Raw genomic sequence first — 25,557 nt, 5'->3', positions numbered from 1 at the left:
TTCACCACATTTCCCCCACTTTGGCCGCCTTACACTGGCTACCTATCCGCTTCTGCATTGATTTCAAGGTGCTAACCATTACATACAAAGCCCTTAATGGTTTAGGTCCTCGATACCTGGCAGAGCACCTTCTTCCACCAAGTTCTACCCATAGCACCTGCTCCAGTCAGGCTGAGTGGCTGAAGGGCCTAAGGCGAAGAAAGACCCAGGGGGAAAAACTAGAAACTGGGGCTTCATGGCAGTGGCCCCTCACCTATGGAACAACTTGCCTGCAGCGATATGCCTGGCTCCCTTGCTGAGGGCCTTCAAGACTAACTTGAAGACATGGCTATACTGTACAGACAGGCCTTTCCTACAGCCATTACCTAGCCTATCTCCCCTTTTCTTTCTCTCTCTCTCTTTTTTTCTTCTTTCCTTCCTTTCCCGTCTTGCACTCTGTGATTAATCTGGATTTTACCTTAGTTTATTTTTATGTTATATGTTAACCGCCCAGAGTAGACACTTTCTTGATGGGCAGTATATAAATCTAATAAACAAACAAACACGAAACTGACCTCTGAACCAATCAACACACCCATGCACAGTCCTGCTATTTACTCACCACAGTGGAACAATGACACCTGCTTTAGAAAGGGGAATTTGGTGAGTTGCTTGTAACATCACCTTTTCTCAATGTCACCATAAACATCACTCAACCACCCATTTTCATTTTGCTACTCCAGGACTGAAACCCTGTTGTGCAACTGCAGGCACCTAAATCCTGATGATGTCACTAGCCATGGGTGTTAATCTTTCTTTCATAGCTTCTTATCCCTCCCTTCCCAGTTTTGAGGGATCCCATCAAATCTTTGGGGGCCTCGAAATGAGGGAGCAGAGCCTTTAATGCTTGAAAATCATTGCCACAGGTCCAGATCCCAGAAGCTGGACCGGTGGTGATCTGAAAAAGGAATTATTTTCCTAATGATAGGACCGGCCCTGCTGTTTTTTTTGTCACCTCCCCCAAATTCTGTGTGTGTGTTTAGTCGTTTAGTCGTGTCCGACTCTTCATGACCCCATGGACCAGAGCACGCCAGGCCCTCCTGTCTTCTACTGCCTCCCGGAGTTGTGTCAGGTTCATGTTGGTTGCTTCGCAGACACTGTCCAGCCATCTCATCCTTGGTCGTCCCCTTCTCCTCTTGCCATCACACCTTCCTAACATCAAGGTTTTTTCCAAGGACTCTTTTCTTCTCATGAGATGGCCAAAGTACTGGAGCCTCAGCTTCAGGATCTGTCCTTCAAGTGAGCATTCAGGGTTGATTTCCTTTAGAACTGATAGGTTTGTTCTCCTTGCAGTCCAGGGGATTCTCAAGAGCCTCCTCCAGCACCACAATTCAAAGGCATCAATTCTTCGGCGGTCTGCTTTCTTTATGGTCCAGCTCTCACTTCCATACATCACAACAGGAAAAACCATAGCTTTGACTATTCGGACTTTTGTTGGCAAGGTGATGTCTCTGCTTTTCAAGATGCTGTCAAGATCTGTCATCGCTTTCCTCCCAAGAAGAAGGCGCCTTTTAATTTCAGGGCTGCTGTCTCCATCTGAAGTAATCATGGAGCCCAGGAAGATAAAATTTGACACTGCCTCCATATCTTCCCCTTCTATTTCCCAGGAGGTGATGGGACCAGTGGCCATGATCTTAGTTTTTTTGATGTTGAGTTTCAGACCGTTTTTTGCACTCTCCTCTTTCACTCTCATTACAAGGTTCTTTAATTCCTCCTCACTTTCTGCCATCAGAGTGGTATCATCTGCATATCGGAGGTTGTTGATATTTCTTCCGGCAATCTTAATTCCGGCTTGGGTTTCTTCCAGTCCAGCCTTCCGCATGATGTATTCTGCATATAAGTTAAATAAGCTGGGGGACAATATACAGCCTTGCCGTACTCCTTTCCCAATTTTGAACCACTCAGTTGTTCCATGACCAGTTCTAACTGTTGCTTCCTGTCCCACATATAGGTTTCTCAGGAGACAGATAAAGTGGTCAGGCACTCCCATTTCTTTAAGAACTTGCCATAGTTTGCTGTGGTCCACACAGTCAAAGGCTTTCGCATAGTCAATGAAGCAGAAGTAGATATTTTTCTGGAACTCTCTGGCTTTCTCCATAATCCAGCGCAAGTTAGCAATTTGGTCTCGAGTTCCTCTGCCTCTTCGGAATCCAGCTTGTACTTCTGGGAGTTCTCGGTCCACATACTGCTGAAGCCTACCTTGTAGGATTTTGAGCATAACCTTGCTAGCGTGCGAAATGAGTGCAATTGTACGGTAGTTGGAGCATTCTTTGGCACTGCCTTTCTTTGGGATTGGGATGTAGACTGATCTTTTCCAATCCTCTGGCCACTGTTGAGTTTTCCAAACTTGCTGGCATATTGAATGTAGCACCTTAACAGCATCATCTTTCAAGATTCTAAATAGTTCAAATGGAATGCCATCACCTCCACTGGCCTTGTTGTTAGCCAGGCTTTCTAAGGCCCACTTGACTTCGCTCTCCAGGATGTCTGGCTCAAGGTCAGCAACTACATTGTCTGGGTTGGCTGGGATACCCAAATCTTTCTGATATAATTCATCTGTGTATTCTTGCCACCTCTTCTTGATGTCTTCTGCTTCTGTGAGGTCCCTCCCATTTTTGTCTTTTATCATGTTCATCTTTGCGCAAAATGTTCCTCTAATATGTCCAATTTTCCTGAACAGATCTCTGGTCTTTCCTTTTCTGTTATCTTCCTCTATTTCTTTGCATTGTTCATTTAAGAAGGCCCTCTTGTCTCTCCTTGCTATTCTTTGGAAGTCTGAATTCAAGTTTCTGTAACTTTCCCTATCTCCCTTGCATTTTGCTTCCCTTCTCCTCTCTGCTATTTCTAAGGCCTCGTTGGACAGCCACTTTGCTTTCTTGCATTTCCTTTTCTTTGGGATGGTTTTCGTTGCTGCCTCCTGGACAATGTTACGAGCCTCTATCCAAAGTTCTTCAGGCACTCTGTCCACCAAATCTAGTTCCTTAAATCTGTTCTTTACTTCCACTGTGTATTCATAAGGGATTTGGTTTAGATTATACCTGAGTGGCCCAGTGATTTTTCCTAATCTCTTCAGTCTAAGCTTGAATTTTGCTATGAGAAGCTGATGATCAGAACCGCAGTCAGCTCCAGGTCTTGTTTTTGCTGACTGTATAGAGCTTCTCCATCTTTGGCTTCAGAGAATATAATCAATCTGATTTCAATATTGCCCATCTGGTGATTTCCATGTATAGAGTCGCCTCTTGTGTTGTTGGAAAAGAGTGTTTGTGATGACCAGCTTATTCTCTTGACAAAACTCTATTAGCCTTTGTCCTGCTTCGTTCTGAACTCCAAGGCCAAACTTCCCTGTTGTTCCTTTTATCTCTTGGCTCCCTACTTTAGCATTCCAGTCCCCTAGAATGAGAAGAACATCTTAATCCCTATAGTTGATCCACTAGACAGAAAATAGGCTGGTACATGCCCTGTGATGTGAGGATTGTCGATGGACAGGCACAGAAGGAATAAAGGAGACAAACGTATTAAGGTCCTGGGCACCTGGTCAATATAAGGATCAAGTCATCCATGTTGGTGGAAATAAAATATTTAGAATACAGTACATGGGACAAGAAAACAATGTATTTTACTGGTCACATAAAATTAAACATGCACCATGTCCTGTGCTTTTAATTTTAATTATTTTTAATTGATTAGGTTTGATTTGATTTGATTATATTCTGCTTTTCTCCTGGAAACTGGAACTCAGGGGAGCCTACAATACAATTAACTATGCGGTTTGTGGTTTAGTTTACAAAAGGGAATACGGGCGCTTGTATCAGTGAAGGCTGTTATGTTGCATAGGATATATGTGCGTTTCTTCTCAGTGATTGGACATGCTACTGAAAAATCTAATGCACCCCCCTCGTTTGCTTAAGGAAAGTAATTTGTTGTCATTAGGAGTCATATGCAGGGGGAAAGTAACATGTCATGTTATGAGTTACCCTGTTTCCCGGAAAATAAGACCTAACCTGAAAATAAGCCCTAGTATGATTTTTCAGGATGCTGGTAATATAAGCCCTACCCCAAAAAGAAGCCCTAGTTAAGTGAAACCCCACCTTCCACCCTTGTGCAGCAATCGGAAGAAGAGGACATGACTGTATTTGAATAAATGTAGACTGTTGTACATGAAAAAAATAAAACATCCCCTGAAAATAAGCCCTAATGCGTTTTTGGAGCAAAAATTAATATAAGACCCTGTCTTATTTTCGGGGAAACACTGTAGTCTGGGGGCGGGATCAGTTTCTGATCCTTGAGTTAGAAGTGTCAGAAAAGAGACCTCTGGACCATCTTTCCTTCCTTGGCAGGAGCAGATTTACAAAGGAAGAATCATGTGCTTAACATTTTCTATGAGCATCAATGGAACAGGGCTGGGATATGTGGTTACCATGTAGTCTTATACACATCTGCTTATATGTAAGGTACACCGAATTTAATGGGTTTTACTCCCAGGTAAATGAATATAGGATTGGATCCTTCATCTTAAGACCACACTATATCTTCCATAAGCTGAAATCTATTAGTGTTGCAGAGTCATAATTCAGACACCAGTAGTATTTACCAAAACCCCCTATGCATACCACTGGCGACCAATCACAAGACCAGGGAAGCAAGCTTGCAAACTACATGAGCTATGAAAAGTCTGACAATCAGCTGTTTCTAGTCCTTAAGGAATTCCATCTTGTAATAACGTACTATATAGTTTGGTCCTTACTTAAAAAGCCAGGCTATTTGTATATCTTTATTTAACTATTAGTCTTCTTTCAGAATCCCTGTGCTTCCTACACTTTTTTTCTTGTGTTTATAAAATGGCAATAGTTTTAGATTGTTTCCACTAATGAGATTATAGGTTGAATACACATGTAGTAATGCTTAGAGCAAGCATACTGAGATCAATGGCCCATAAATTAGCCATTGCTAACTTGATCCATTGATTTCTGTGGCTGTATTCTAAGCATGCCTAAGTCTCTATCCAGCATGCTCAATCCAGTTTTCATGAAAATTCAGGCTCCACGAAAAGCTCTAAATGCAACGTTTAGTAAGCTTGCAAATTTTGTTTTCTTATAAAATGAAATTGATGGTGTAAAGCTGTTAGTTTTAGATGCAGTGTTCACAATGCAAATTATTATGAAGTTATTATTCTGGGAACAAATGGCTCTGAAATGTGTTCCACATCGTTCATTTAAATTTTATGGGTTGTTGAAATGAGTATGCAAATTGTCCTATAAGTCTCAGACTCGTGACAATGTGGGTGACAGATGCCAGCACTGTGCTTGAGAATTAATGCATATGTGCCCACATATATAGCCCAGTGACGCTCCCTGTTCTCTTTCAAGATACTAGCTGGAAGAAGCCTGTCACTGGTCTTTTTTTATTACTTCTCCAACAATGCTTCTTTGCTATTAATGAAACTGATGGTCATATTATCAAGACGTGTAAAATGAGGTCTGTCTTTAACCAGTATTTTTTGGCATTCTTAGCATGTGTGAAGTTTCGTGCTTGCCCATCTCTGATATCCATCCCTTAACATGTTCCAGGGATCACCAATCTTAAAAAAGAATCTTTGTCTATCAAGATCATTCCAGCCAACAGCCCTCCCTCCATTACAGAGTCCACAATCTGGTTGTTGTATATGTGGGCTTAGAATCCATCATAGAATAGAAGAGACCGAGGATTAAATTCCTCGACAGCCCTGAAACTTATTTGGTGTCCTTGAACATCCTGTGCTCCTTCTATGTGTCAGCCGAGATCTAATTCAAAGTTTGGAAAAGTTAGTTCTTAAAACTACAGCTCTCAGAATCCTCCAGTCACCATGGGCAATGAGTCTGTTTCCCATTAAAACTACAGAGTGCCAGTTCTCTCTCTCTCTCTCTCTCTCTCTCTCTCTCTCCCTTCCTTCCCCAGTGATTCTGCCATCTTTTTTATTTCTGCCCATTATTCCTTGCTAGAATTATCTTCAACTATCTCTTTAAAGAATGTTTATATATCCTCTTTTCATATGTGCCTGTATGAGTGTGCATATGTTTTCCTGTGCAAATTCTAAATCTGATCCAAAGTTTCTTTCGGCAAAATCTAGTGGCCGTTGTAGCCCCAGAGCTATCACTTTTTGCCCTCTTACCTTGATCATCAGCACAGATTACCAGGGGGAAATCTTTGAGTCCATAGAGCCAATCTCTGCATTAGAAGAGCTTTCCTTATACTGTATTTTAAAAACAATCAGCTAAAACAGGTTGAAAAACACTTAAATACTCTAAACCACCTTGGGTCCTTCAGGAGAAAGGTAGCAGGGTCCTTCAGGAGAAAGGTAGCATATAAACAAACAAACAAACAAACCTTTTAGAAACACACATCTATGCCTTCCACTGAAAGAACAGAGAAGAAGAGAGGAAGCTCCGAGTTAGCTGGGAAAGCAAGATTTTGGAACATTGCTCTACCCAAAAGTTTTTGGATATTACTCTGGAATTGACCCTGATTTACAAAAAAAAAATATTGTCTAAAAAGCAAACAGAAGGCTGCTGCAGAAATAGCATACTTAGGAAACTGCCTGGATCAGACTGGGATGTACATCCACAAACTATAACAAATTGTTGTTTATTTTTGCAGAATGTGGTAGTGCCGTATGGTATAAATCAGCACATGCCAAACAGGTTGATGTAGCTCTTAAGGAATCCTGCAGGTTTATTATTACCTGCTTAAAACCTACCCCACTAAAAAAATCTATTATTTGGCTGGTATTGCCCTGAAATATGTTGAGTGGTGCTCACAAATAATGAACAAAATAAGAAAATACAGAACCAAACCCGTCCACTTCATGGGCACCACCTCCTAGGCAGTGACTAAAATCAAGGAAAAGGTGTCTGCGTACATCTCACACTCTAAATACTAAACAAGAAGTGGCTAGGCTAAGCCTATGGAGAACAAAAACAACATGCCTTGCCAAATGGATGAATGCCAAAGAGTATCTCCCAGCAGGGCAAGATGGACCAATTGGAAGTCACTTAATACATTTCAAAGCAAAGAAGAAAGATCAAAAAAGTAATCAAGTAAACTGTGGCTCCTTGAATATAGGACAATTTTTCTGTGAGTGTGTAGAAACTCAACCAGTGCAGCATTTATGTGCATGCAATTTAAGCCCCATCATGTGTACTAAAATAGATCTAGCCAATGGCCAAGGTTATGCTATTGAAGTAAGCCACTTTTGGTCAAAAACAATCTAATCAATTTAACATTTTAAATTTGTTTGAATTTTATATTTCTTATATGTCCATAATTTTAAATTATGCAATGCTCCAATATGAATAAAGAAAGAGACCATACCAGCTAGTTTGCATGTCTCAAACGTATGTCCTTTTCAGTGAGAATGTCTCTCTCTAGCTCTGTTCAGATGTTCTACATCCTGGTGAGAAAGACATGCTTAGAAAGGAGCACCTAGACTCGCACTCTCCATCATCACATTGTTTATGATTTTGGTGCTGGGTCTGAGGACAAGAAGGCTCCTGATTGCATGCAACAGGAACCCTGGAAAACCTGGATCCTTACTTGTGTGTAGAGTCTATGCATGAGTAGGAGCTTCTTTTCCCCATGTCTACCACTGAAATGGAGAAGAATGTAACAGCAGAAGGAGATGGGTCTAGTTCTTCCTCTTTAAGCGAGTTCTCTTTGTCAGGCAGTATCACATCTAAATAGAGATGTGTGTGAATGTCTGTATGAATACCAGCTTTACCCCTGCAATAATTCAGACTCAACCTACCACTGCCCGCCATTGTTTGCTTTCCCTTTTGCTCCATCTGTTGCAATGGGCATTAGCCACTACTGGAGTCATAGTCAATGGCACAAAGACAGGTGGGCTGATGGCTTGATTCAGTGTCAGACAGCCTCTTATGTTCCGTCCCAGACAGTGGTGGGATTCAAATAAATTAACAACAGGTTCTATGTCCTAATGATAAATAAATAAATAAATAAATAAATAAATAAATAAATAAATAAATAAATGAATGAATGAATGAATGAATGAATGAATGAATGAATGAATAAATAAATAAATAAATAAATAAATAAATAAATAAATAAATAAATAAATAAATAAATAAATAAATAAATGCCCAGGACAGTGGGATCTGATGAGGGTTTCTTCCATAGTGGTCTCCCTACTGCCTATTATCACAACTACCTCTCACATGATTAAGACATCTGGATAACTGTACTGTATCTCTTTGGGCATACCAGTGCTGTTACCCTCACCATGGGCTTGTGCCAAAAACGCACACACAAACACACACACACCTCACAGTGAGTGCTTATGACCAAGTTTGACAGAGAACTGACACATCTTTCCTTTACCTCCAATTTCGCCCTATAGCTCACCAGTAAAAATTGCTTCCCTCCCCTTTCCAGCTCCTGAAATGACTGATAGCTCAGTTTGTTGTTAACTGGAGGCCACCTTTGCACACCTGCAGAAGTTGTTGCTGACAAATCCATTAAAGCTGTTAATCAAATTTCTATTCCAAAGAACTCAACCTCTCCATTTCCCCCCATATCAAAAATCAAGGAACTGTCATACCCTAGTGACGAACCCTGTCACATCTGCTCCGTGGATCTCTGTACTTCTACTGCAACACACAAAGGAATTTGACCAGAAATTTAAAACTTCAGAAGATTCCTGGTGAAAAGAATGTGAACAACTGCTCTTCCAGGTGTAGGGATTTACCTTACAAAATATCTACAGGGCCCTTTGGCATTACTGAGCACGCACGCACACACACACACACACACACACAATAACTCTTTTTGAAAACCAGAATTAGAATTCTAGCCGCTTTGGGAAGAAGAAGGAGGTGGACTTTGCAACTTACAGACTTTGCAGCAAAAATTGAGACCAGGGGCAACAGACGTTGCTCACCCCTGCTGTACGTAGATATTATATTTCAATTATTCAAGAGAATTATGCTTCTCATAAGAGTTTCCTTAAACTGTTGTTGTGCTACACAAAACTTTAATTTGCTAAAACCCAGTCTGTGTCTAAAATATAGAAAATTAGACACATTTTTCTCCCCATATCTGCACACATGGGAAAATAGTAAAACCTCATAAGAACCTAAGAGGAGCCCTGCTGGATTAGGCCAAGGGCCCATCTCAGTCCAGCATCCTGGATCTCTCAGTGGCCCCATCAGATGCCTCTGGGAGCAAAGAGACAACTAGACGCCTGTCTCCTGATCCCCTTTCCCTGCATCTGGAATTTGAAGGGACCTTCCTTTTAAGCCTGGAGACCTCAGCAACCACTGCCTCAGGGTCAAGCCTGTAGTTATGCAGAGTGTGACAACTACCTCATGTCATGAAATGGCAGGAAATTATTAGTAACTTAGGGTTACTTGTATTTTTACTGACAGGGTTGGGGAGAGGTGCTTGCAGGATTTTCTGCTTCATGTGTCATTAACACTACTTCACAAATTGTCTTTGGGTGGCCCTGAATGATTTCACATACCTTCATCAGTACATTATTATCTACTACAGCACTATCTAGTTATGGAAATATACAGATTGAACAAGGAACAAGACAGGGATGTAAAAACATGTTGACTCAGCAGTAGGCTGCCAGACACTTCCTCCCCCCGCCCCCCACCCCGCAATTCACCAACAATGTGGTTGTCGTGTTTTTTTCTCTGGAAGTTCCTCTGGCTTTTGTTCTCTTAACTGCAGTTTAACATTATCAATGACTTGTTTCCATAAATGTTTACTGGAAGCTACCTCTAGACTGCCCCTATTTCATGCCCCAAAGCTACCACATTTGTAACGAAATTGTAGGCTGGTAGTATTAATGATGACAGTGAAGTAGAATTCTCTCCAGAGAAATTTTTCAAGAGAAATCAAATTTTTCACAGAGACAAAATAGGACATGCTTATATGCTTGCAAATAATAACATCCTGCCTTTCACAACAACCCTTAACATTAAGTAATGCAATTCAGAGAGGGACAGACTGGGACTCCAGAGTCCTGCATTCGAATTCCCATTCAGGTGTGAAAACTCACTGAGGGTGTGGAACTGGTAAAACGTAAAGCCACTCCTTAGATATCTCAAATATCTTTAAATATCTCACTTGCCTTGAAAGGCCCATTAGGGTCATCTTGAATGGCACATACAGTAACACACATGTAAAGCAAAGATGAACTTGAGAATAACTCTCAAATTCTCTGACCCCTTCTGAAGAAAAAGTTCTTACCACAAAGCAACAGTAACAAAGCTTTTTCTGTAGCACAAGCAAGAGAGGGCTGCCACCCTGGGATTTGGAACTGGTCTCTGAACAACGTCACAATCATTTAATCCCTCCCCATTCCAGGTTCTGCAGAAAAGCTGAAGCAACAGGAAAAGAGGAAAACCAAATGTGAGATGGATTGACACCATCAGAGAACCCACAGGGTTGAGTTTGCAGCAGCTGTGCAGGGCTGTTGAGGACAGCACAAAGGGGCAATGTTGATAGCATGTAACAACAACAGAAGCTTAAAACAGCTTGCTGACACAAAGAGGACTGTCCCAATTAACAAAATTACGATCATCTTTGCAGACACCCTTGGCCTGATCAGATCGTATGGCAGATACCCTGGACTGCCAAAAAAGATGAGTAAGTGGGTTCTCGATCCAATTAAGCCTAAATTATCTCCAGAGGCAAAAAGAAAAAAAAACACAAACAAACAAACCTGAGGCTGTCCTACTTCGGGCACATCATGAGAAGGCAGGCATAGATTGAAAAAGACCATAATATTTGGAAAGGTGGAAGGCAGCAGGAAAAGAGGAAGGCTAAATGCAAGATAGACCTACTCCCTAAGGAAACCACAAGCTTGAGTTTGCAACAGATGGGCAGGGCTGTTGAGGCCAGGCCATGTTGGAGATTGCTCATTCCTGGGGTCACCCTAAGTAGGGGTGAAATTTGACTAACAGCAACCACAGGCTTTGTATGGATTCCCTGCATCTAACTGCCAATTCCAAAAAAGTTGAAAGGTTATTCCCTTAATTGGTTGTTGTGAGTTTTTCGGGCTCTTTGGCCATGTTCTGAAGGTTGCTCTTCCCGAAAAACCCACAACAACCATCAGATCCCGGCCATGACAGCCTTTGCAAATAAATGCCCTTACCAGCTTTTAAATTTTTTAATCATCATCATAATAAAATATAATACCATCCCCTCCTCCTGACCAAGCCTGGTTCCCCATTAGTTTTTCCATAGATCCTAAATACTAGATTTCTGCATACCAATGAAAAAAGTGGCATGTTATGCCCTCCCTCCCTGAAAATCTAAACATAGTGGCCTATATCATAAATGTTCATTTTCCCTTGAAAGGACATCACTGGAGGGAGGCAAATTAACTTCATGTTAAAAAGCATTAACTCATGGTGGCAAAATTTGGTTATGTTTCTTGGGGCACCTGATGAACACAATTAAACTTAAGCATGTGTTAATCACAAATACAGGAATAGTCTGGCATATTAGGACTCTGGAGACCAGGGTTCAAATCCTCACTCAGCCATGGAAATTCACTAGGAGTGGAAATTGTAAAATCACTCTTTAAAAACATATACTTTCTTTGAAAACCTAGTTGCTGTAAGTTAATTTTGCATAACTAATTAATCACCAACAGGCTTCTCTGACCTTTTTTCTCCAAAGTTCAGGTATTTATTTATTTCAAAAAATAGAAGTATCAAATTTTCTAAACTCAAACACAATAACAATTACATAAATGCTAAAAGGTCCTAAAGGGAATCCTGTTGAAATAATTTTCAAAATATATTTTACATGATAAAATATCATTTCATTTTTCTCCTTCCATTTCTCAAGACTGCATGGCAAACAGCTAAGGCAGGGAAATATTTAATAAAAAGCGGCTTTATGCTCAGACATAGTCTGCTTTATGTATTATACTTACCTACTTACTTGAATAATCTTAAAAATGAAAGCTTGAAAGCCAGTCCTCTGAAGATGCTGGTCACAGAGACAAATGCAGCATGCTTGAATTAACATGCTCTGTGTGCCCTTTCCTCCTCTTCCTCTCAGTCCCTCCGGCCCCCACCCCCACCCCCACCCCCAGCCTGAAGGTCTGGATAGTTCAGATTTCCCTTTGATATGTTGATCTGCTCTGCTTTAACCCTGGCCTGGTGGTAAATCTTACTAGTGTTAAAAAGCTGATAGCTGTCTTCCTGTTTTTGAGTGAGCAATCAATGTGTGCCATTTGTCTCCACAAATTGTCAGAGCAACAGCCTTAGTTACGTTTAACTTGGGGGAAAAAACATAGCCCCCCTCCCCCCCCGCTCCTCACTGGTCACCTGGCCCTCCTTCATTCATCTCAGGCCAGCTACCATATCGGCGAACTATTATCAGATTTATCAGTTTAGGAAACGGTTTGGCAAACTATTATCAGATTTAGGAAACGGTTCCATGGAACCGGTGCGAATAGGCTGGATCCCACCTCTGGTCCCAGAGCCCTGATCCATTTGGGGTCCTGATGCTGGGGGTAAGGCATCTTTAACCCTTTGTTGCCTGCCATGACCCTGATCAAGTCAGGGGGAAGCATACCTATGATTCACATGGAAGGCCTTCCCCTTGGGGCACTTTTCAAATACTTGAAAGGTAGTCATACCGAGGAGAGGCAGGATCTTTTCTCAGTCATCCCAGAGTGTGGGGCATGCAATAATGGACTCAAGCTACAGGAAGCTAGATTTAGGCTGAATATCAGGGGGGAAAAATCCTAACTGTTTGAGCAGTACAGCAGTGGAATCAATTATCTTAAGAGGTGGTGAGTGCTTCAACACTGGAGGTATTCAAGAGAAATTTAAAGAACCACTTGGCAGATTTCCTTTGATCTATATTCCTACCTTGAGCAGGGCATTGGACTCGATGGCCTTAGAGGCTCCTTTCAGCTCAATGATTTTATGATTCTGTGATTGTATGATTAGCTTCAAGGAACATTGAAATTTTACTTTAAGTGTAATTGGGTGGCAACTCTTTTTTAAAAAATCTTCCTTTCCCATTTGCTGCAACCTGGTGACCCAACTGAGTACCCTTTTAGGACAAGGGAGACCCCATGCTCCATGTTGCAACCTGCAGAACCTCGGCCTCCTTTGCATTTCACCCCCCTCCTTTTGCCTCATTAACCATCCACCACCTTCTTCTCTCCCTTTCCTCAGAAGAAATGGATCCGTCCCCTGCAGTGCGTTCTGAATATCTGGTCTCAGGGATTCGAAGTCCTCCCGTCCGAAGGAACAGCAAGCTAGCCACCCTGGGCAGGATCTTCAAACCGTGGAAATGGAGGAAAAAGAAAAACGAGAAACTCAAGCAGACCTCGGCAGGTAAGCAGGTGGGGGACGAGCGATTTTGTCAAGAGCTGCTCTGTGGCAAAATTAGGTGGGATTTCGTTCAGACAAGATTGGTTTTGACTGCATTTTGTAAAACAAGGGATTTATGCAGGGGTGTGCGTGCATTCTTCATTTTAAACAAGGGAAGAAAAAGGAGAGAATATTTGATTGACAGGCTGCAAAATCCAGTTTTGTGAACATCTCAACTTTTCTGTTTTCTTCATAAAGCATGTTTCAAATTTGGCTGGTTTCATAAACATGCTTAAAAGAGGGCCTGATGAAATTTCCCCAAAAGTGGCTTAACAAGAATTCTGGTAATCAGGAAAAGGGACCGTAACAAACTCTGAGGACCGTTTAGTCTCCCTCCATGACTAGGAAAAACCGGATCAGATAAGCAGATTAGAGGAGGAAATGCAGATATATACGAGTTATGGATTTCTGCCTTCCTTTCTCTAGAAAAGTGTTTCCCATACTTTTTTGAGTCATGATCCCCTTTTATAATAACCAAGTCATCTGTGACCTCCCCATCACATTTGCATAAAAAGGCCATTTGTCCTTATTTCCCCAATAGGACAGGCGCTACCAGTGCTGCTGCTGCTGGCTTTCCTATTTCTCCTCAACTCCACTGGCACCACTTCAAAACTGGGGAACAGGTTGGGGTTGCTTAAAGGTAGGGAAAAGAGAAAGAAAAGGACTTCGAAGATAGGGGTTGAGTGGAAGGCTATAGCAGTACCAGGGAGGGGTAACACCTTCACACGGAGAGGATTCCTCTTGGAAACCAGCACAAAGCCTTCCTTGCAGCCACTGCAGAAGAGGCAGGCCATTTATTTTTGTGTCCCCCTCCTGGAGGTTTGTTGTGTTTTGGGGGGGTAAGTTGCTACAGTAAGGTGTAGGGGATGATGCACCCCGTTATAGAGGAGAAGTGCCCCCCCTGAGGCCACAGTTCTTCAAGGGAAGGGGGAAATCTATTTTTCCAAAAACGTGAGAAATTGTTTGTTTCACAGGAGGTGTGTGTCAACCTCTCACCACAAAAACAGCTTTCATTCCTGTACCTTCAACATGAAACATCAACCTGAATGGAGAAAGAGAAGTGGGGTGTTGGAGCGGTGGTAGAAAAGCAAGGTCCAAAGTCTTGCCAACCCCAAACTGTCAGCCCAATGCAAAGGAAAATTTACCTCACATTGGGGAGGTGGAAATAATTGTTAAAGATTAAACTATGCCCTGCAGAGGAAATGAAGAAGTCAAACCGGATGCTCTTATGGCTTCTGCCCTGCTAGCAAGAACCAGGCCTAGCTTTGGATAGAGTCAGAACTGCTCTTTGGGCCTCTAACTTATAGGATTGTGAGGTATTTTTGGACTCGGAAAAGTACCTTTTAAAATTTTTCTGGTAAATCGTTAGTCAACCTAGCATGGGATGGCCCTGAGAAACAGCCATATATGATGAACTCCTAGGTAGAGGTTGGGAGTTTGTTTCCCCACTGTGCCTTCTTGACAGGGGTTGGCTTGATGATCCCTAAGGTCCTTTTCAGCTCTGCCTGCCTGCCTGCCTGCCTGCCTACCTACCTACCTACCTACCTACCTAAACTATGGGGAATGGATGAATCTATCCATTCCTGTACAGCTGCCCTCCTTAAATACCCACAACCCACATCTTATATTATTTATCTGTTTAAAATATTTATATGCCACCTATCTCCTAAAGGATCCAAGGCGGCCTACAGCATTAAAAGAAACAACGTTAAAAGCTAACATAATAAATGATTACAGTGTTCAAAAAGAATTAAACATATTAAAGCGTTTATAAATAAGAGCAACATTAAAAGTACAGGTGAAAGAAGAGAGTGCAATTATTGACACAGCTTATAAGATTTAAACATTTGTAAGCACTTCCAGCCCAGCCTGGTCCAAAGGAACAAACCTTGGACATTTTTACAACCAGCATTGGAGTAATCACCTTTTTTTATTATGTGACTCCGCAATAAGTCCTGAACTGAAATTAGATTTCCTGATTACTATTTGCTTCTTAGAGGTTCTGCTCCAATGTTTGCCCCCACCTCTGGTTTATCTTTAGGAACTGACATTATGGGGAATATTGACTTATGCTTCCCACTCCCCGCAGAACATAAGCAGTGTGGAATAGAGATAAACATGAAACGCTGATTCAACAGTCTTGTGCTGATTTGTCCTTCGGACAAACAGGTATTTGGCAGTTCCCAGCCCCGCCTCCTCTGACAGGTGCCCACTCAGAGACAGTGCCTAGGTTTCCCTGCTCTGCCTCCTCTGGGTCCTGCTTTTGAGTAGGCAGCTGCTGGAGGAGGCAGGACTGGAAACAGCCAAACACCTGTTTGTCCAAAAGACGAACCGGCACAGACTGACAAACCAGCAAGTTGTGCCCATCTCTAGGGTGGAATGATTTTCTTCCAAAACTTTCTTGGATAGGGATAAAGAGTTTTGCTGAGGGGATGCTTATACCCACCATTGCAAAAAAATCATGTATCCCATAAGAGTTGCCATATTGGAAAATACGCTCCCACTCTCTCTTCCACTCCATCCCCAACCTCTAGGCCCATGCTTCTGGAAAAATACAAACAAATCATGATGGTATGATCCAGAAAATATACTTCTTCTGAACATTGAGGTGCTATGGAAATCTATTTCTGTTTTTGATCCTCTCCTGCGCCCAGTGGAGTGCCACCTGCTGGACACCTATGTCACCTCTTCACAATGAATCTTAGAAAAATTACTCCTTTCAACTCCAAATCCCAGAATCCTCCAGCCAATATGACCAGAAGCCATGCTGGCAGGGGTGATCTGGGATTTATTGCTCTCAAAACTCTCTCCCCATCCCACCCTTGAATGAGCATCTCTAAAGCTCTTGCAGTGCTGTTGGGCAATATTTCCAATGGGCACCTTTGAGGCTCTTGCCATTTTAGATTTCCCACAATGCTCTGGAATGATGTCATTTTGGGCCTTTACAGGAAATATGAAGGGTGACTTAACAAGTGGACACCAAGCTAAGATTAAAACTGGGTGGGGTGAGCAGGTGGGCAAAACCAAGCACAACCGTCAGTTTCCCATTTTTAGCTATATTGGGATTATTTTTGATTGAGATGGTGATGGTGGTATCAGCTTGGCTAATAAAGTCAGTGGCAGGTGCCCAGCAGTGTTGATACTGATTCAAGGCCCAGTTCCATTGTCAAGATTCATGGTTCATGGCCACTAATGGCCACACCATGAATGTATGCAATGCATAAAAATATCTGTAGTCTAATTCAGGCCTTATGTCCTGGATCCTTCAAGGTCTCCATAAGTGGTAAGGAGATAGGGATGTACATAAACTACTTCCATCCAGAAGTCCATCCAGATGTCTTCAGACCATTCACATTGAACATACGTATAGGTTCCTTTGCAGGTCTTCATGTTGAACACACACAGATGTGAGACACTTCCAGGGGGGGCAGATGTGTAGGGCTAAGGTTCCCAACCATGGGAGTAATGTAGCTACATGAGCTGAAGGTATTTACAGGCTGTTTTGCAGACCTTCATTCTATTTGAGCAAGAGCCTTGGTTATGTCTCTCTGTGTTCTGGCTAACTCAGGGAGCCTTATTGTAATAAAGAACCTCTCCCTCATCTGACTGTTGCTCTGATGTCTTGAAAGCATCAGTAGAGGGGGCTGTTCCATGAACACCCACTTTGAGAGTGACTGTGTAGAGCTTATGTCTTTTGTCCAACTATTATGGGAAGCAGCTGAGTGAGAGAGCCAATGACTCTTTGATATGATGAAATCCTTATAAATTGTTGGGGGAAGAAAGTTGTTTTGGTTGGAAGGCCCAGTATTACAGTGAGGTGTCAATGACAGGTTGTGTCTGAGTAAGGAGATTCTGAAATTTTGAGATTGAGGTGTCCCACCATCCTGTTCCTCAAGCCAACCACATGTGGCATGTTCTAGTAATTTGTGTGATATAATGAAAAGGGTATTGATCTATGACTGGGATGACTTGAGTTATTGTTTCCATACTTCCGCAATATCTCTCAAGCCAGTATCTTTTTCAAATTATCACATGCAGGAAGGGACTTTGAAAGCTGACACAGCAAGTGGGAGAGGTGCCAGCTGTGTGACTGTATGTGTGACAGAGCATGTGGCCAATGGTGTAGTAATAAATTGGAAGTGCAGGTACTCATCATGATAGTCCTCATGGTTCTTCTCCAATAAGGAGATTCCAAAAATGCAGGCAACTAGAACAGCTAGCACAAATATATGATTCTTGGGACAATCTGTTTTTCCTCTTCATCATTAGAAGGATTCCAGCTAAGCTCAAGAAGCTAGAGGAGTTTCAGGAGGTGGCAGATAATATCACAGTCCCTACTAGGGATCGGATGTTTGTATTTCTTGGAGTACAAATGCCACAATTCTGCATTCTGAGAATTCTACCTAATGTACACATGCCTTACAGACATCTGAATGTGGCTCACCTGGGAGAAAAGGTCTGATCTGAAAGGCTTTGAGGCCGAGCTAGCTTCCTGTTGAGAAATAAAGCTCTCTGCTAGTTCTGGGGCAAAAACAGCAAGGAAGGGTGGAGTTAGGCCTAGCTCAGCTTCAAAGCCTTCCAGTCTATGCCTTTTCTCCCAGGTAAGCCACATTCAGGTGTTGGTAAGGTGGCGCTGTGGGTTAAACCACAGAAGCCTCTGTGCTGCAAGGTCAGAAGACCAGCCGCCGTAAGATTGAATCCACGCGACGGAGTGAGCTCCCGTCACTTGTCCCAGCTCCTGCCAACCTAGCAGTTTGAAAGCATGCAAATGCAAGTAGATAAATAGGTACCACCTCAGTGGGAAGGTAACAGTGTTCTGTGTCTAAGTCGCATTGGCCATTTGACCATGGAAACTGTCTTCGGACAAATGCTGGCTCTACGGCTTGGAGACAGGGATGAGCACCACGCCCTAGAGTTGGACACGACTGGACTAAATGGTAAGGGGAATCTTTACCTAAGGAGTGTATAAGTCAGGCAGAGCTCCCGGAATGGGGAATTATGGGCTTTGCTGGCAAAGAAGTCTGAAAATCTCATCCCCAGTCCCTGCTACTCTGAAAGTCCTGAGGCTTTGGCTTTGCAAATCCTGACTAATCCTTGCTAATTTGTCATGCCCTCTTCTGTGCTCTTTTTTTTACATGGTAATTTGAACAATACACTGGCCTTTGGTTTAACAGTTGTGTACATTGACCTTAGAACCTTAGAAGAACAATGAGATGCTGAAGTTATGAAAAAGTAATGCAGTTTCTGAGAAATGCAGAGGGGGAAGTAATTCGCCTCACCGCTCACCTGCTGTGCCATAGTTCATGCTGGACATTATTCACCCATTCATGCAGGCTTCTTGTGATTTTCATTTCCATGTACTGTCAAGCTTTGATGTTCCATATTGATCATGCTCACCCCCACCCCACCCCACCCCCCTTTTTGCAGTGTTAGAGAAGAAGACAACTGCAAGGCAAGGCCGGGACGAGATAATTAAGAAAGGCCTTCTGGAAATTATGGAACAAGGCAAGTGAAACCTACCTTCATGTTTTTACATTCCTTTGTCCTTTCCATAAGTACATGGAAGGGGTTTTCCTAATAAAACAGCAGGGGGGGACAGCGAGCTGCTTTAGCTGGGCAGTGTAGCATTTAGAGCAGGGTTGACTCAAGACATTTTGCTGCCTGAGGTAATGTAGCATATTGCCTCTCTGAGCCCACAAAGTCAAGGTGCTGAGTACCCTAGCCCCAGTCATATTTCAGAAAAGCCCACAAACATCTCTCTCCATACCTGACAGTATGGAAGACTTAAATGATGTTGTCCTTCATATTGAGATATGTAATGGGGGTTGTATTTCTGGGAGCCTTATGCTAAGCTCTCTTTCTCTCATGCACTACCCATAATATGTACAGATATAGTCCCTGTACTCTACAAACATGTATCAAAAGGATGTGCTTGCTCAGCCCTTCTGTTGTGCATCCTTGTATGTTCTTGTATTCTCGTTGGCACTGGAACTGAGAAAACAGTGTAGAATGGAAGGAATCATAGCTCATGATTCTACCCTAACATGGAAGAATGCTAAGCTAAACCAAAGAGGGGGGAAAGTTCCTCTCTTTTTTCGAAGCACAACTCCGAGAATACTCAGCCAGCATGGGGCCTTCTGAGGAGTTGTAGTCCAAAGAATGAATGCTCCTTTTGTGACCTGTATATCTTGTGATCTGGGCTCCACTTTGTAGTGTAGGCCTGCATCTGACATTGCACCGATGATGTAATATCTGTGTGATGGGAGCTCCTCCTGTTTGCCCCACTCTACCATGGGGAGCCATATGTGCTGTCAGAGAGCCACCTCTGGAGCAGGTTTAGGGGTCCATGGAGGGCTGCAGTGAGCCAGGGAGGTCTTCTCCAACCATGGAAGGCCACCGCTGGACCCTATGCATGCTTTGTCTAATGGTACATCCTCTTCTGGTTCTATAATTAGCATAAATAGGAATAGGAAACTGCCTGGGCCTGACTACATCCAAACCTATATTTTCAACTCTGGCTGGCAGCTGTGGCTCTCCAGAGTTTCAAGGCAGCTTGTTTCATAAGTCTCTTAGATATTTCCTCATGTTCTCTCATCCAAGTCATAACCTGCCCTGACCCTGCTTATCTTCTGAAATCTGACAAGCTGTGCATTTAGGATGGTGTAGTGGATGAGAAATGACCCATTTGCCATTTCACGCTCTTGGGGATATTTTAGCTGATGATTTGATCCTTTGCTACATTTTACCTCCTCGCTGCCATTATCAATATGGCTTCTGTGGTCTTCTCATTACTTTCATCTGATGTGTGCTAACACCAGAGCTTTGCATGTATGACCTTATGATGCTTTGTGTTCCTCAGCTATGTGGACGTGACTGATTTAGTGTGATGGTACGACCAAAATAGGAAAGTGGCTATAAAGGTGTCAGAGGATGACCTTCTGAATAAGGGGAAGAGATAATTAACACTAAAGATGCCCACATATACCAACTTACTTTGTGCCTGAATAAAGGGCGCACAGATTGGCATTGCCCCCACCCTGAGTCCTTTTGGCGATACTCCAGCCAAAAGGTCTGGGTCTGTGATGGTTTTTGTATGTTTCTGGTTCTCTGCGCCAAACCTGCTCCTAGGACAGGGAAAATGGCAAATGGCAAGGCCAGATCATAGATTGAATGGCAAGGATGTTGGCAAGCTTTTGGGTCCAAGTTCCAAGTCTTGAGTCCGAGCTTTTGGTACCAAGTCCCAAGTCTATATATGAGTCTTTAGTAACAAGTCCCAAGTCTGAATTTGACTCTTTCATACCACATCCAAGTCCCAAATCTGAGTCCCTATTAAAAAATAAGCTTTTTCCCCAGGAAAAAAAGGGAGGGTGAGTGGGTTTTGAATCACGAGGTGAGTCCAAGTCATTTTAAAAAAATGAGTCAAGTTGTTGGTGTGATTTAAGTCCAACTTGACAGTGAAATCTGTGACTTGAGTCCTCATCCCTGTTGAATGGTGGAGGCAGGACAAAGGGGCCCGTAGCAATCTGCAGGAACTGGGCACCCTGATTTAGTTCTCCTTTTCCATTTCATGTTTTCCAGCCTCTCAGAGAAAGTGCTCATTGGCTTCCTAAGGTACTGGCTTCCGTAGAAAGGGAGGGACCTTAGAAAGTCAGTGGGCACAATCTTCTTTAATTCTGCCTTCAAAGAGGAATTCAAGGGCCCTGCAATTCTGGACGTTTGTTACCCTTCCTTTCCCTGCCTTTGGTCTTCCTTTTCTTGAAAGTATTGGAATTGCAATGTATTGGTATTAATGATTTAATCCACTAGCTAGACCTTGGCCATGAGACTCTGATCATTTAATCAAGGAGAACTGCTATGCCCAAAAGACGTTGATGGTTTATCAAGTGGCTATTGATGACAATGACCAGAGGTGGTTTGTTGATATGGATCAGCCGAACTGATTCCATTTTTGGTCTCTGTTTGGTGATATGGCTCAGAAAGAGCAGATTCTGAAAACAAGGGGTGGAGACAAAAGAGAAGGGTGACATTTCTGACCTTGGTCCAGGGATAGGAGACAACAGATAGGTCAACAAAACTGGACAATAAAGAAGTGGAGAAGTGTTTGGTTATGACAGAGCAGACAAGCCTGTGGGCCTCTCCAGATGTTGCTGGCCTGCAAATTCATCAGCCCTTGTCAGCACAGTCAATAGTAAGGGATGGTGTGAGTTGAAATCCAACAGCAGCCAAGATCCGACCACATAGTTCGATATCTAGTTATCCACTGCTGGTACAAGCGGGCTTTGCTTCTTCCAGCTCCCAATCTTAACACTCCATGGTCAGCTTCACAAGGTTTCCCAGCCCTCCAGAACAAGTTGCAGTAGGAAGGGGAGAGGCTGCTGATTATGATGGAAGCAGTTGGGTCTAATGGATAATTGGATTTTCACCAGCATTTGGAAAGCTGCAGATTCCCCAGGTCATGGGTGTGGGTTTCACTGTACCTGGTTTCATTGAACCTAGTGAGACGAGGGGGAGCTACTGTTTCTAGCTGAAGATATCTACGGAGTAGAGGTGAAAGCCAATTATTTTAATACCCACAGAATATAAATGGTATTGCAATATATTTTCATGTATTTTTATCCCATCTTTTAAAGAGCCATTTGCAATATTTTGAAATCTCCAAGCAAAGCTCTCAGTACTTGGGGCATACCTGATCTAACTGAATTTAAGCTTTGGTGAGTCCCACTGATTTTAAAGCCAAGCCTGCTTTCACTCTTGTGAGGTCTTTGCATAGTGGAAGAGAATGCTAAGGATCACAGGAGGCTGTCTCACATCGAGTCACATCGTTGGTTCATCTAGCCCAATGATATCAACTCTGACTTGCAGCTGTCAGTCAATTCTGACTGGCTGGGCAGAATTCTTTCCTAGCCATACCTGGGGATCCCTGGTATTTTTCTGGAGATCCCCCCCTTCCAAATGGTAACTCTGCCTGATCCTGCTTAGCTTCTGATATCTGATGAGATCAATGTACTCAGAGTGATGCACCCTTTCCACCCATCACTTAGATAAGGTGGACCTCATGTGGACCTTGCACTGCTTGAAAAATTGCATGAATTTGTCACCTGGGTGGAATGGTGGGGTTGTAGAGACCCATTCATCAAAACTCCAGTGACTGAATGAACTGAGCCTTCGACATATATTTAACTGTCCTACTGAAATAAAGATGAGTTGAAAGGATGTAATCTGAGCCCCTATTTTATAATAATACTACAAAAACAAGTACTGCTCAGACAAGTGGTATCCATCACTCAGAAATATGGAAAAAAAATCACTTTTTTTTTCTTTTTAAAAAATACAGCAGTCTCCGGAATCCCATAGCTGTGTTAGGTGGGGAATTATGAGAACTGTAGTCCGCAAAAGTAATTTTCCCCATCACTTCATCTGATATGGATTTCAGGGAAAGAGTTAAACATGTGTTTCATTTTCCCACATTGCCAAGAACTGGACGTGCCTTCGGCTGGACCATGTGTGAAGACTCATCTGACTTATACCTCAGCATGATTATCAGTGAAATTTCAGGGAAGTATATCCCGAGGTAGTAGATATTAATGGAAGTGACACATTATGGGACTATGTGCTCTGGCTTTAAAATACGCATTTCAATGATGTCTCTCAACCAATCCCATTCTAAACTAGGTTTCATAGGGGTTACATGGGCAGAAAACATCAGGTTCATTTTCAGGTTCAATTATCTTTCTTTTGAAAGATAATTGATTTTAGCTGAATGCAAACGGTGAGGCTCGCCCATCCGCATTGCACATAGGATGGTAAAGAAATGTTAAAACTTTCCCCCTTCCTTCTCTTCAGCTGTACCTTCTTCTGTTTCACCTTCAAACAGTCCTTGGAAAAGAGAATAGCATGAATTGGGGTTTTGTTTCTTTTCTTTGTTATGGTCATGTATTGCCAATGAAAGCTTAGAGTGAGCAAATTTACAATGCTACACAGTTATCCAGACTGGAGAGGGTGAATAATGGGTCGCCAGGAGCAATCTAGCATGATCCATGTTATTCCTTTCCAACACAATAGATGTCTTGGGTCTCGAGGGGATGCTTTACGGTTTTTTGTAATGCACACCATTTATTAAGCTCTGCTTAAAATTCAACCACAGTGTCTTTTTTAATAAGTGTTCATAAGCCTGTTCTGATTAAGATAACATATGCAGCAGTTGCATTCTAATCTTTTCCAATTAAATACTATTTGGATGCAATAATTTGCCATTGTCAGATCTGCTATATTATGCTAAGCAGAAGGCATTAAATCTTGGACATCCCTTGAGTTTCTGTTCGACTGGAGTGATGGTACCATTATCCAAAGTGGAGTGCTGGATCCTCTTCCATTTCTGCCTCTGAATGGGCCCAATTTTTTCTTGAAGTTGTAGAAGACAAAGACATATGTATAGGCTTAAACAGCACATAGCTTTGCTCTGTTTTAATACATGATCATACAAGAAAGTATATCCTCACTATCTTGTTCTGATATTTTAAAACTGGATCTTATCCTCAAGGTTGAGTATTTATATATTACTCTCGCCCTCTGTGTACAGTATATGCACACACATATGTTGCCTCTGTGGTTCTTTTAATTGGTTTTTAGGATTTATGTGCTTGTGGATGGTGGGTGGGTAGTTGTTTACTATTATTAGCCATCCACAACAGTGTTTTGTCATTGAATGGGTGAGATAGATAGATAGATAGATAGATAGATAGATAGATAGATAGATAGATAGATAGATAGATAGATAGATAGATAGATAGATAGATAGATAGATAGATAGATAGATAGATAGATAGATAGATAGATAGATACGGACGGACGGACGGACGGACGGACGGATGGACCCCTCAGCACTAACTAGTTTTAAAACCATTTAAAAGCATAGTTCCCATTATGCTGGCGATGTATCACAACACCAAAATTTGTGTAGGAAAACATTGTAGTGATTAATACTGTAGGCTGAAATATGGATATCTCTGTTAAAAACTCCTCTCAGCTACGATTATTTGACTAGATTCAGCATGCAATTACCTGTGAACCAGCCATCCTCTGTTCCCATTTCCAATATGAGGATGACTCAGGATGTCTAAGGGAATTCCTCACTGAACCAGCTTTCTTGTCCTGATGGAATTACAGTGAGTGCAGACACAGGGCAGGACCTTACATAGGGTGGTGCCTTGACTCTGACATGTCCTTTTCCAGGACACATACTACCTGACACCACACATGCTATGATTTCCATGATAACATAAGATCTCTGTGTTGACCCAGGCAAGTACAATAATTACATAACACAATGCTGTGTGCCCCAAGGATTTTTTTGTTTTTAAATGAAAATTGAGATATGCTAGAGCAGTGGTTCTTAACCTGGGTGATATCGCCCCTCAGGGGGCGATTTCATTTTTCAGGGGGGCGATGGAACGAAACGGGGCAACGCAGGGGCGAAGGAACAGAAGGGAGGCAATATCGGGGCGATGGAGCGAGCCAAAACTGAGAAGGTGGCTGCAGCCGCGGTGCTGGCAGCAGATCCGGCAGGCAGATCCAGAACAGCTGGTGCTGGCAGCGGCTCTGGTGCCATCGCCGCGGGAGGGGGGGGTGATGATAACTTCCTCGATGCTAGAGCATCCATTCTCAATGGGAGCCATAAGTCCCTCTGGGAGGGCCTGGCACATTTGAAGAGAACCACAGATTGAAAGGTGTGAGACGTTTCTGCAACACGTCTATTTGTGTTGTATCCTTATTTGGCAGGGCCCCCCAGAACCTGAGGAGATCTCCTAAAGGAGTCATGGTCAAACAAAGGTTGAGAATGGTGGTGCTAGAATCAACATGCAGAATTGGTTTAGGGGTGTCCTGTAGTTGAACAGTGAAGAGAGTGAGGAAGATAGGGAACAAAATTGATTCATTTGAAATATGGTGTTGGAGAGAAGAGAGATGTACACCTACTTTGGACTGCCAGAAAGAACCCACTTCCCCCAATAAAAAGGTTGCAGATCAAATCAGGTCTGAGCCTCTGAACTTGAGGCTGATATGACCAAACTGAGACTGTCATGCTTTGGACATGCCAGGAGAAGGCAAAACTCTCTGAGGA

The 25,557-nt window shown here is 42.6% G+C and overlaps 1 protein-coding gene across 24 annotated transcripts in view; it reads left to right on the top strand.

Moving 5' to 3' along the window:
* PHACTR3 (phosphatase and actin regulator 3) overlaps positions 1-25,557 on the top strand; it is a 262,718-nt gene that overhangs the window by 114,165 nt on the left and 122,996 nt on the right. For 11 of the 24 annotated variants that reach the window (XM_078392129.1, XM_078392144.1, XM_072996796.2 and 8 more), the window contains exons 2-3: positions 13,242-13,403; positions 18,867-18,944. In XM_078392129.1, the coding sequence (XP_078248255.1) occupies positions 13,247-13,403; positions 18,867-18,944 (235 nt within the window). In that variant the 5' untranslated portion in view covers positions 13,242-13,246. The remainder of the gene's footprint in view (positions 1-13,241; positions 13,404-18,866; positions 18,945-25,557) is intronic. The other 13 variants (XM_072996797.2, XM_078392134.1, XM_078392128.1 and 10 more) reach the window with 3 other exon arrangements.

Source organism: Pogona vitticeps, chromosome 4 (genome assembly GCF_051106095.1).
Source record: "Pogona vitticeps strain Pit_001003342236 chromosome 4, PviZW2.1, whole genome shotgun sequence".
NCBI classification, from domain to species: Eukaryota; Metazoa; Chordata; class Lepidosauria; order Squamata; family Agamidae; genus Pogona; species Pogona vitticeps.
This window is presented reverse-complemented; position numbering and strand designations above follow the sequence as displayed.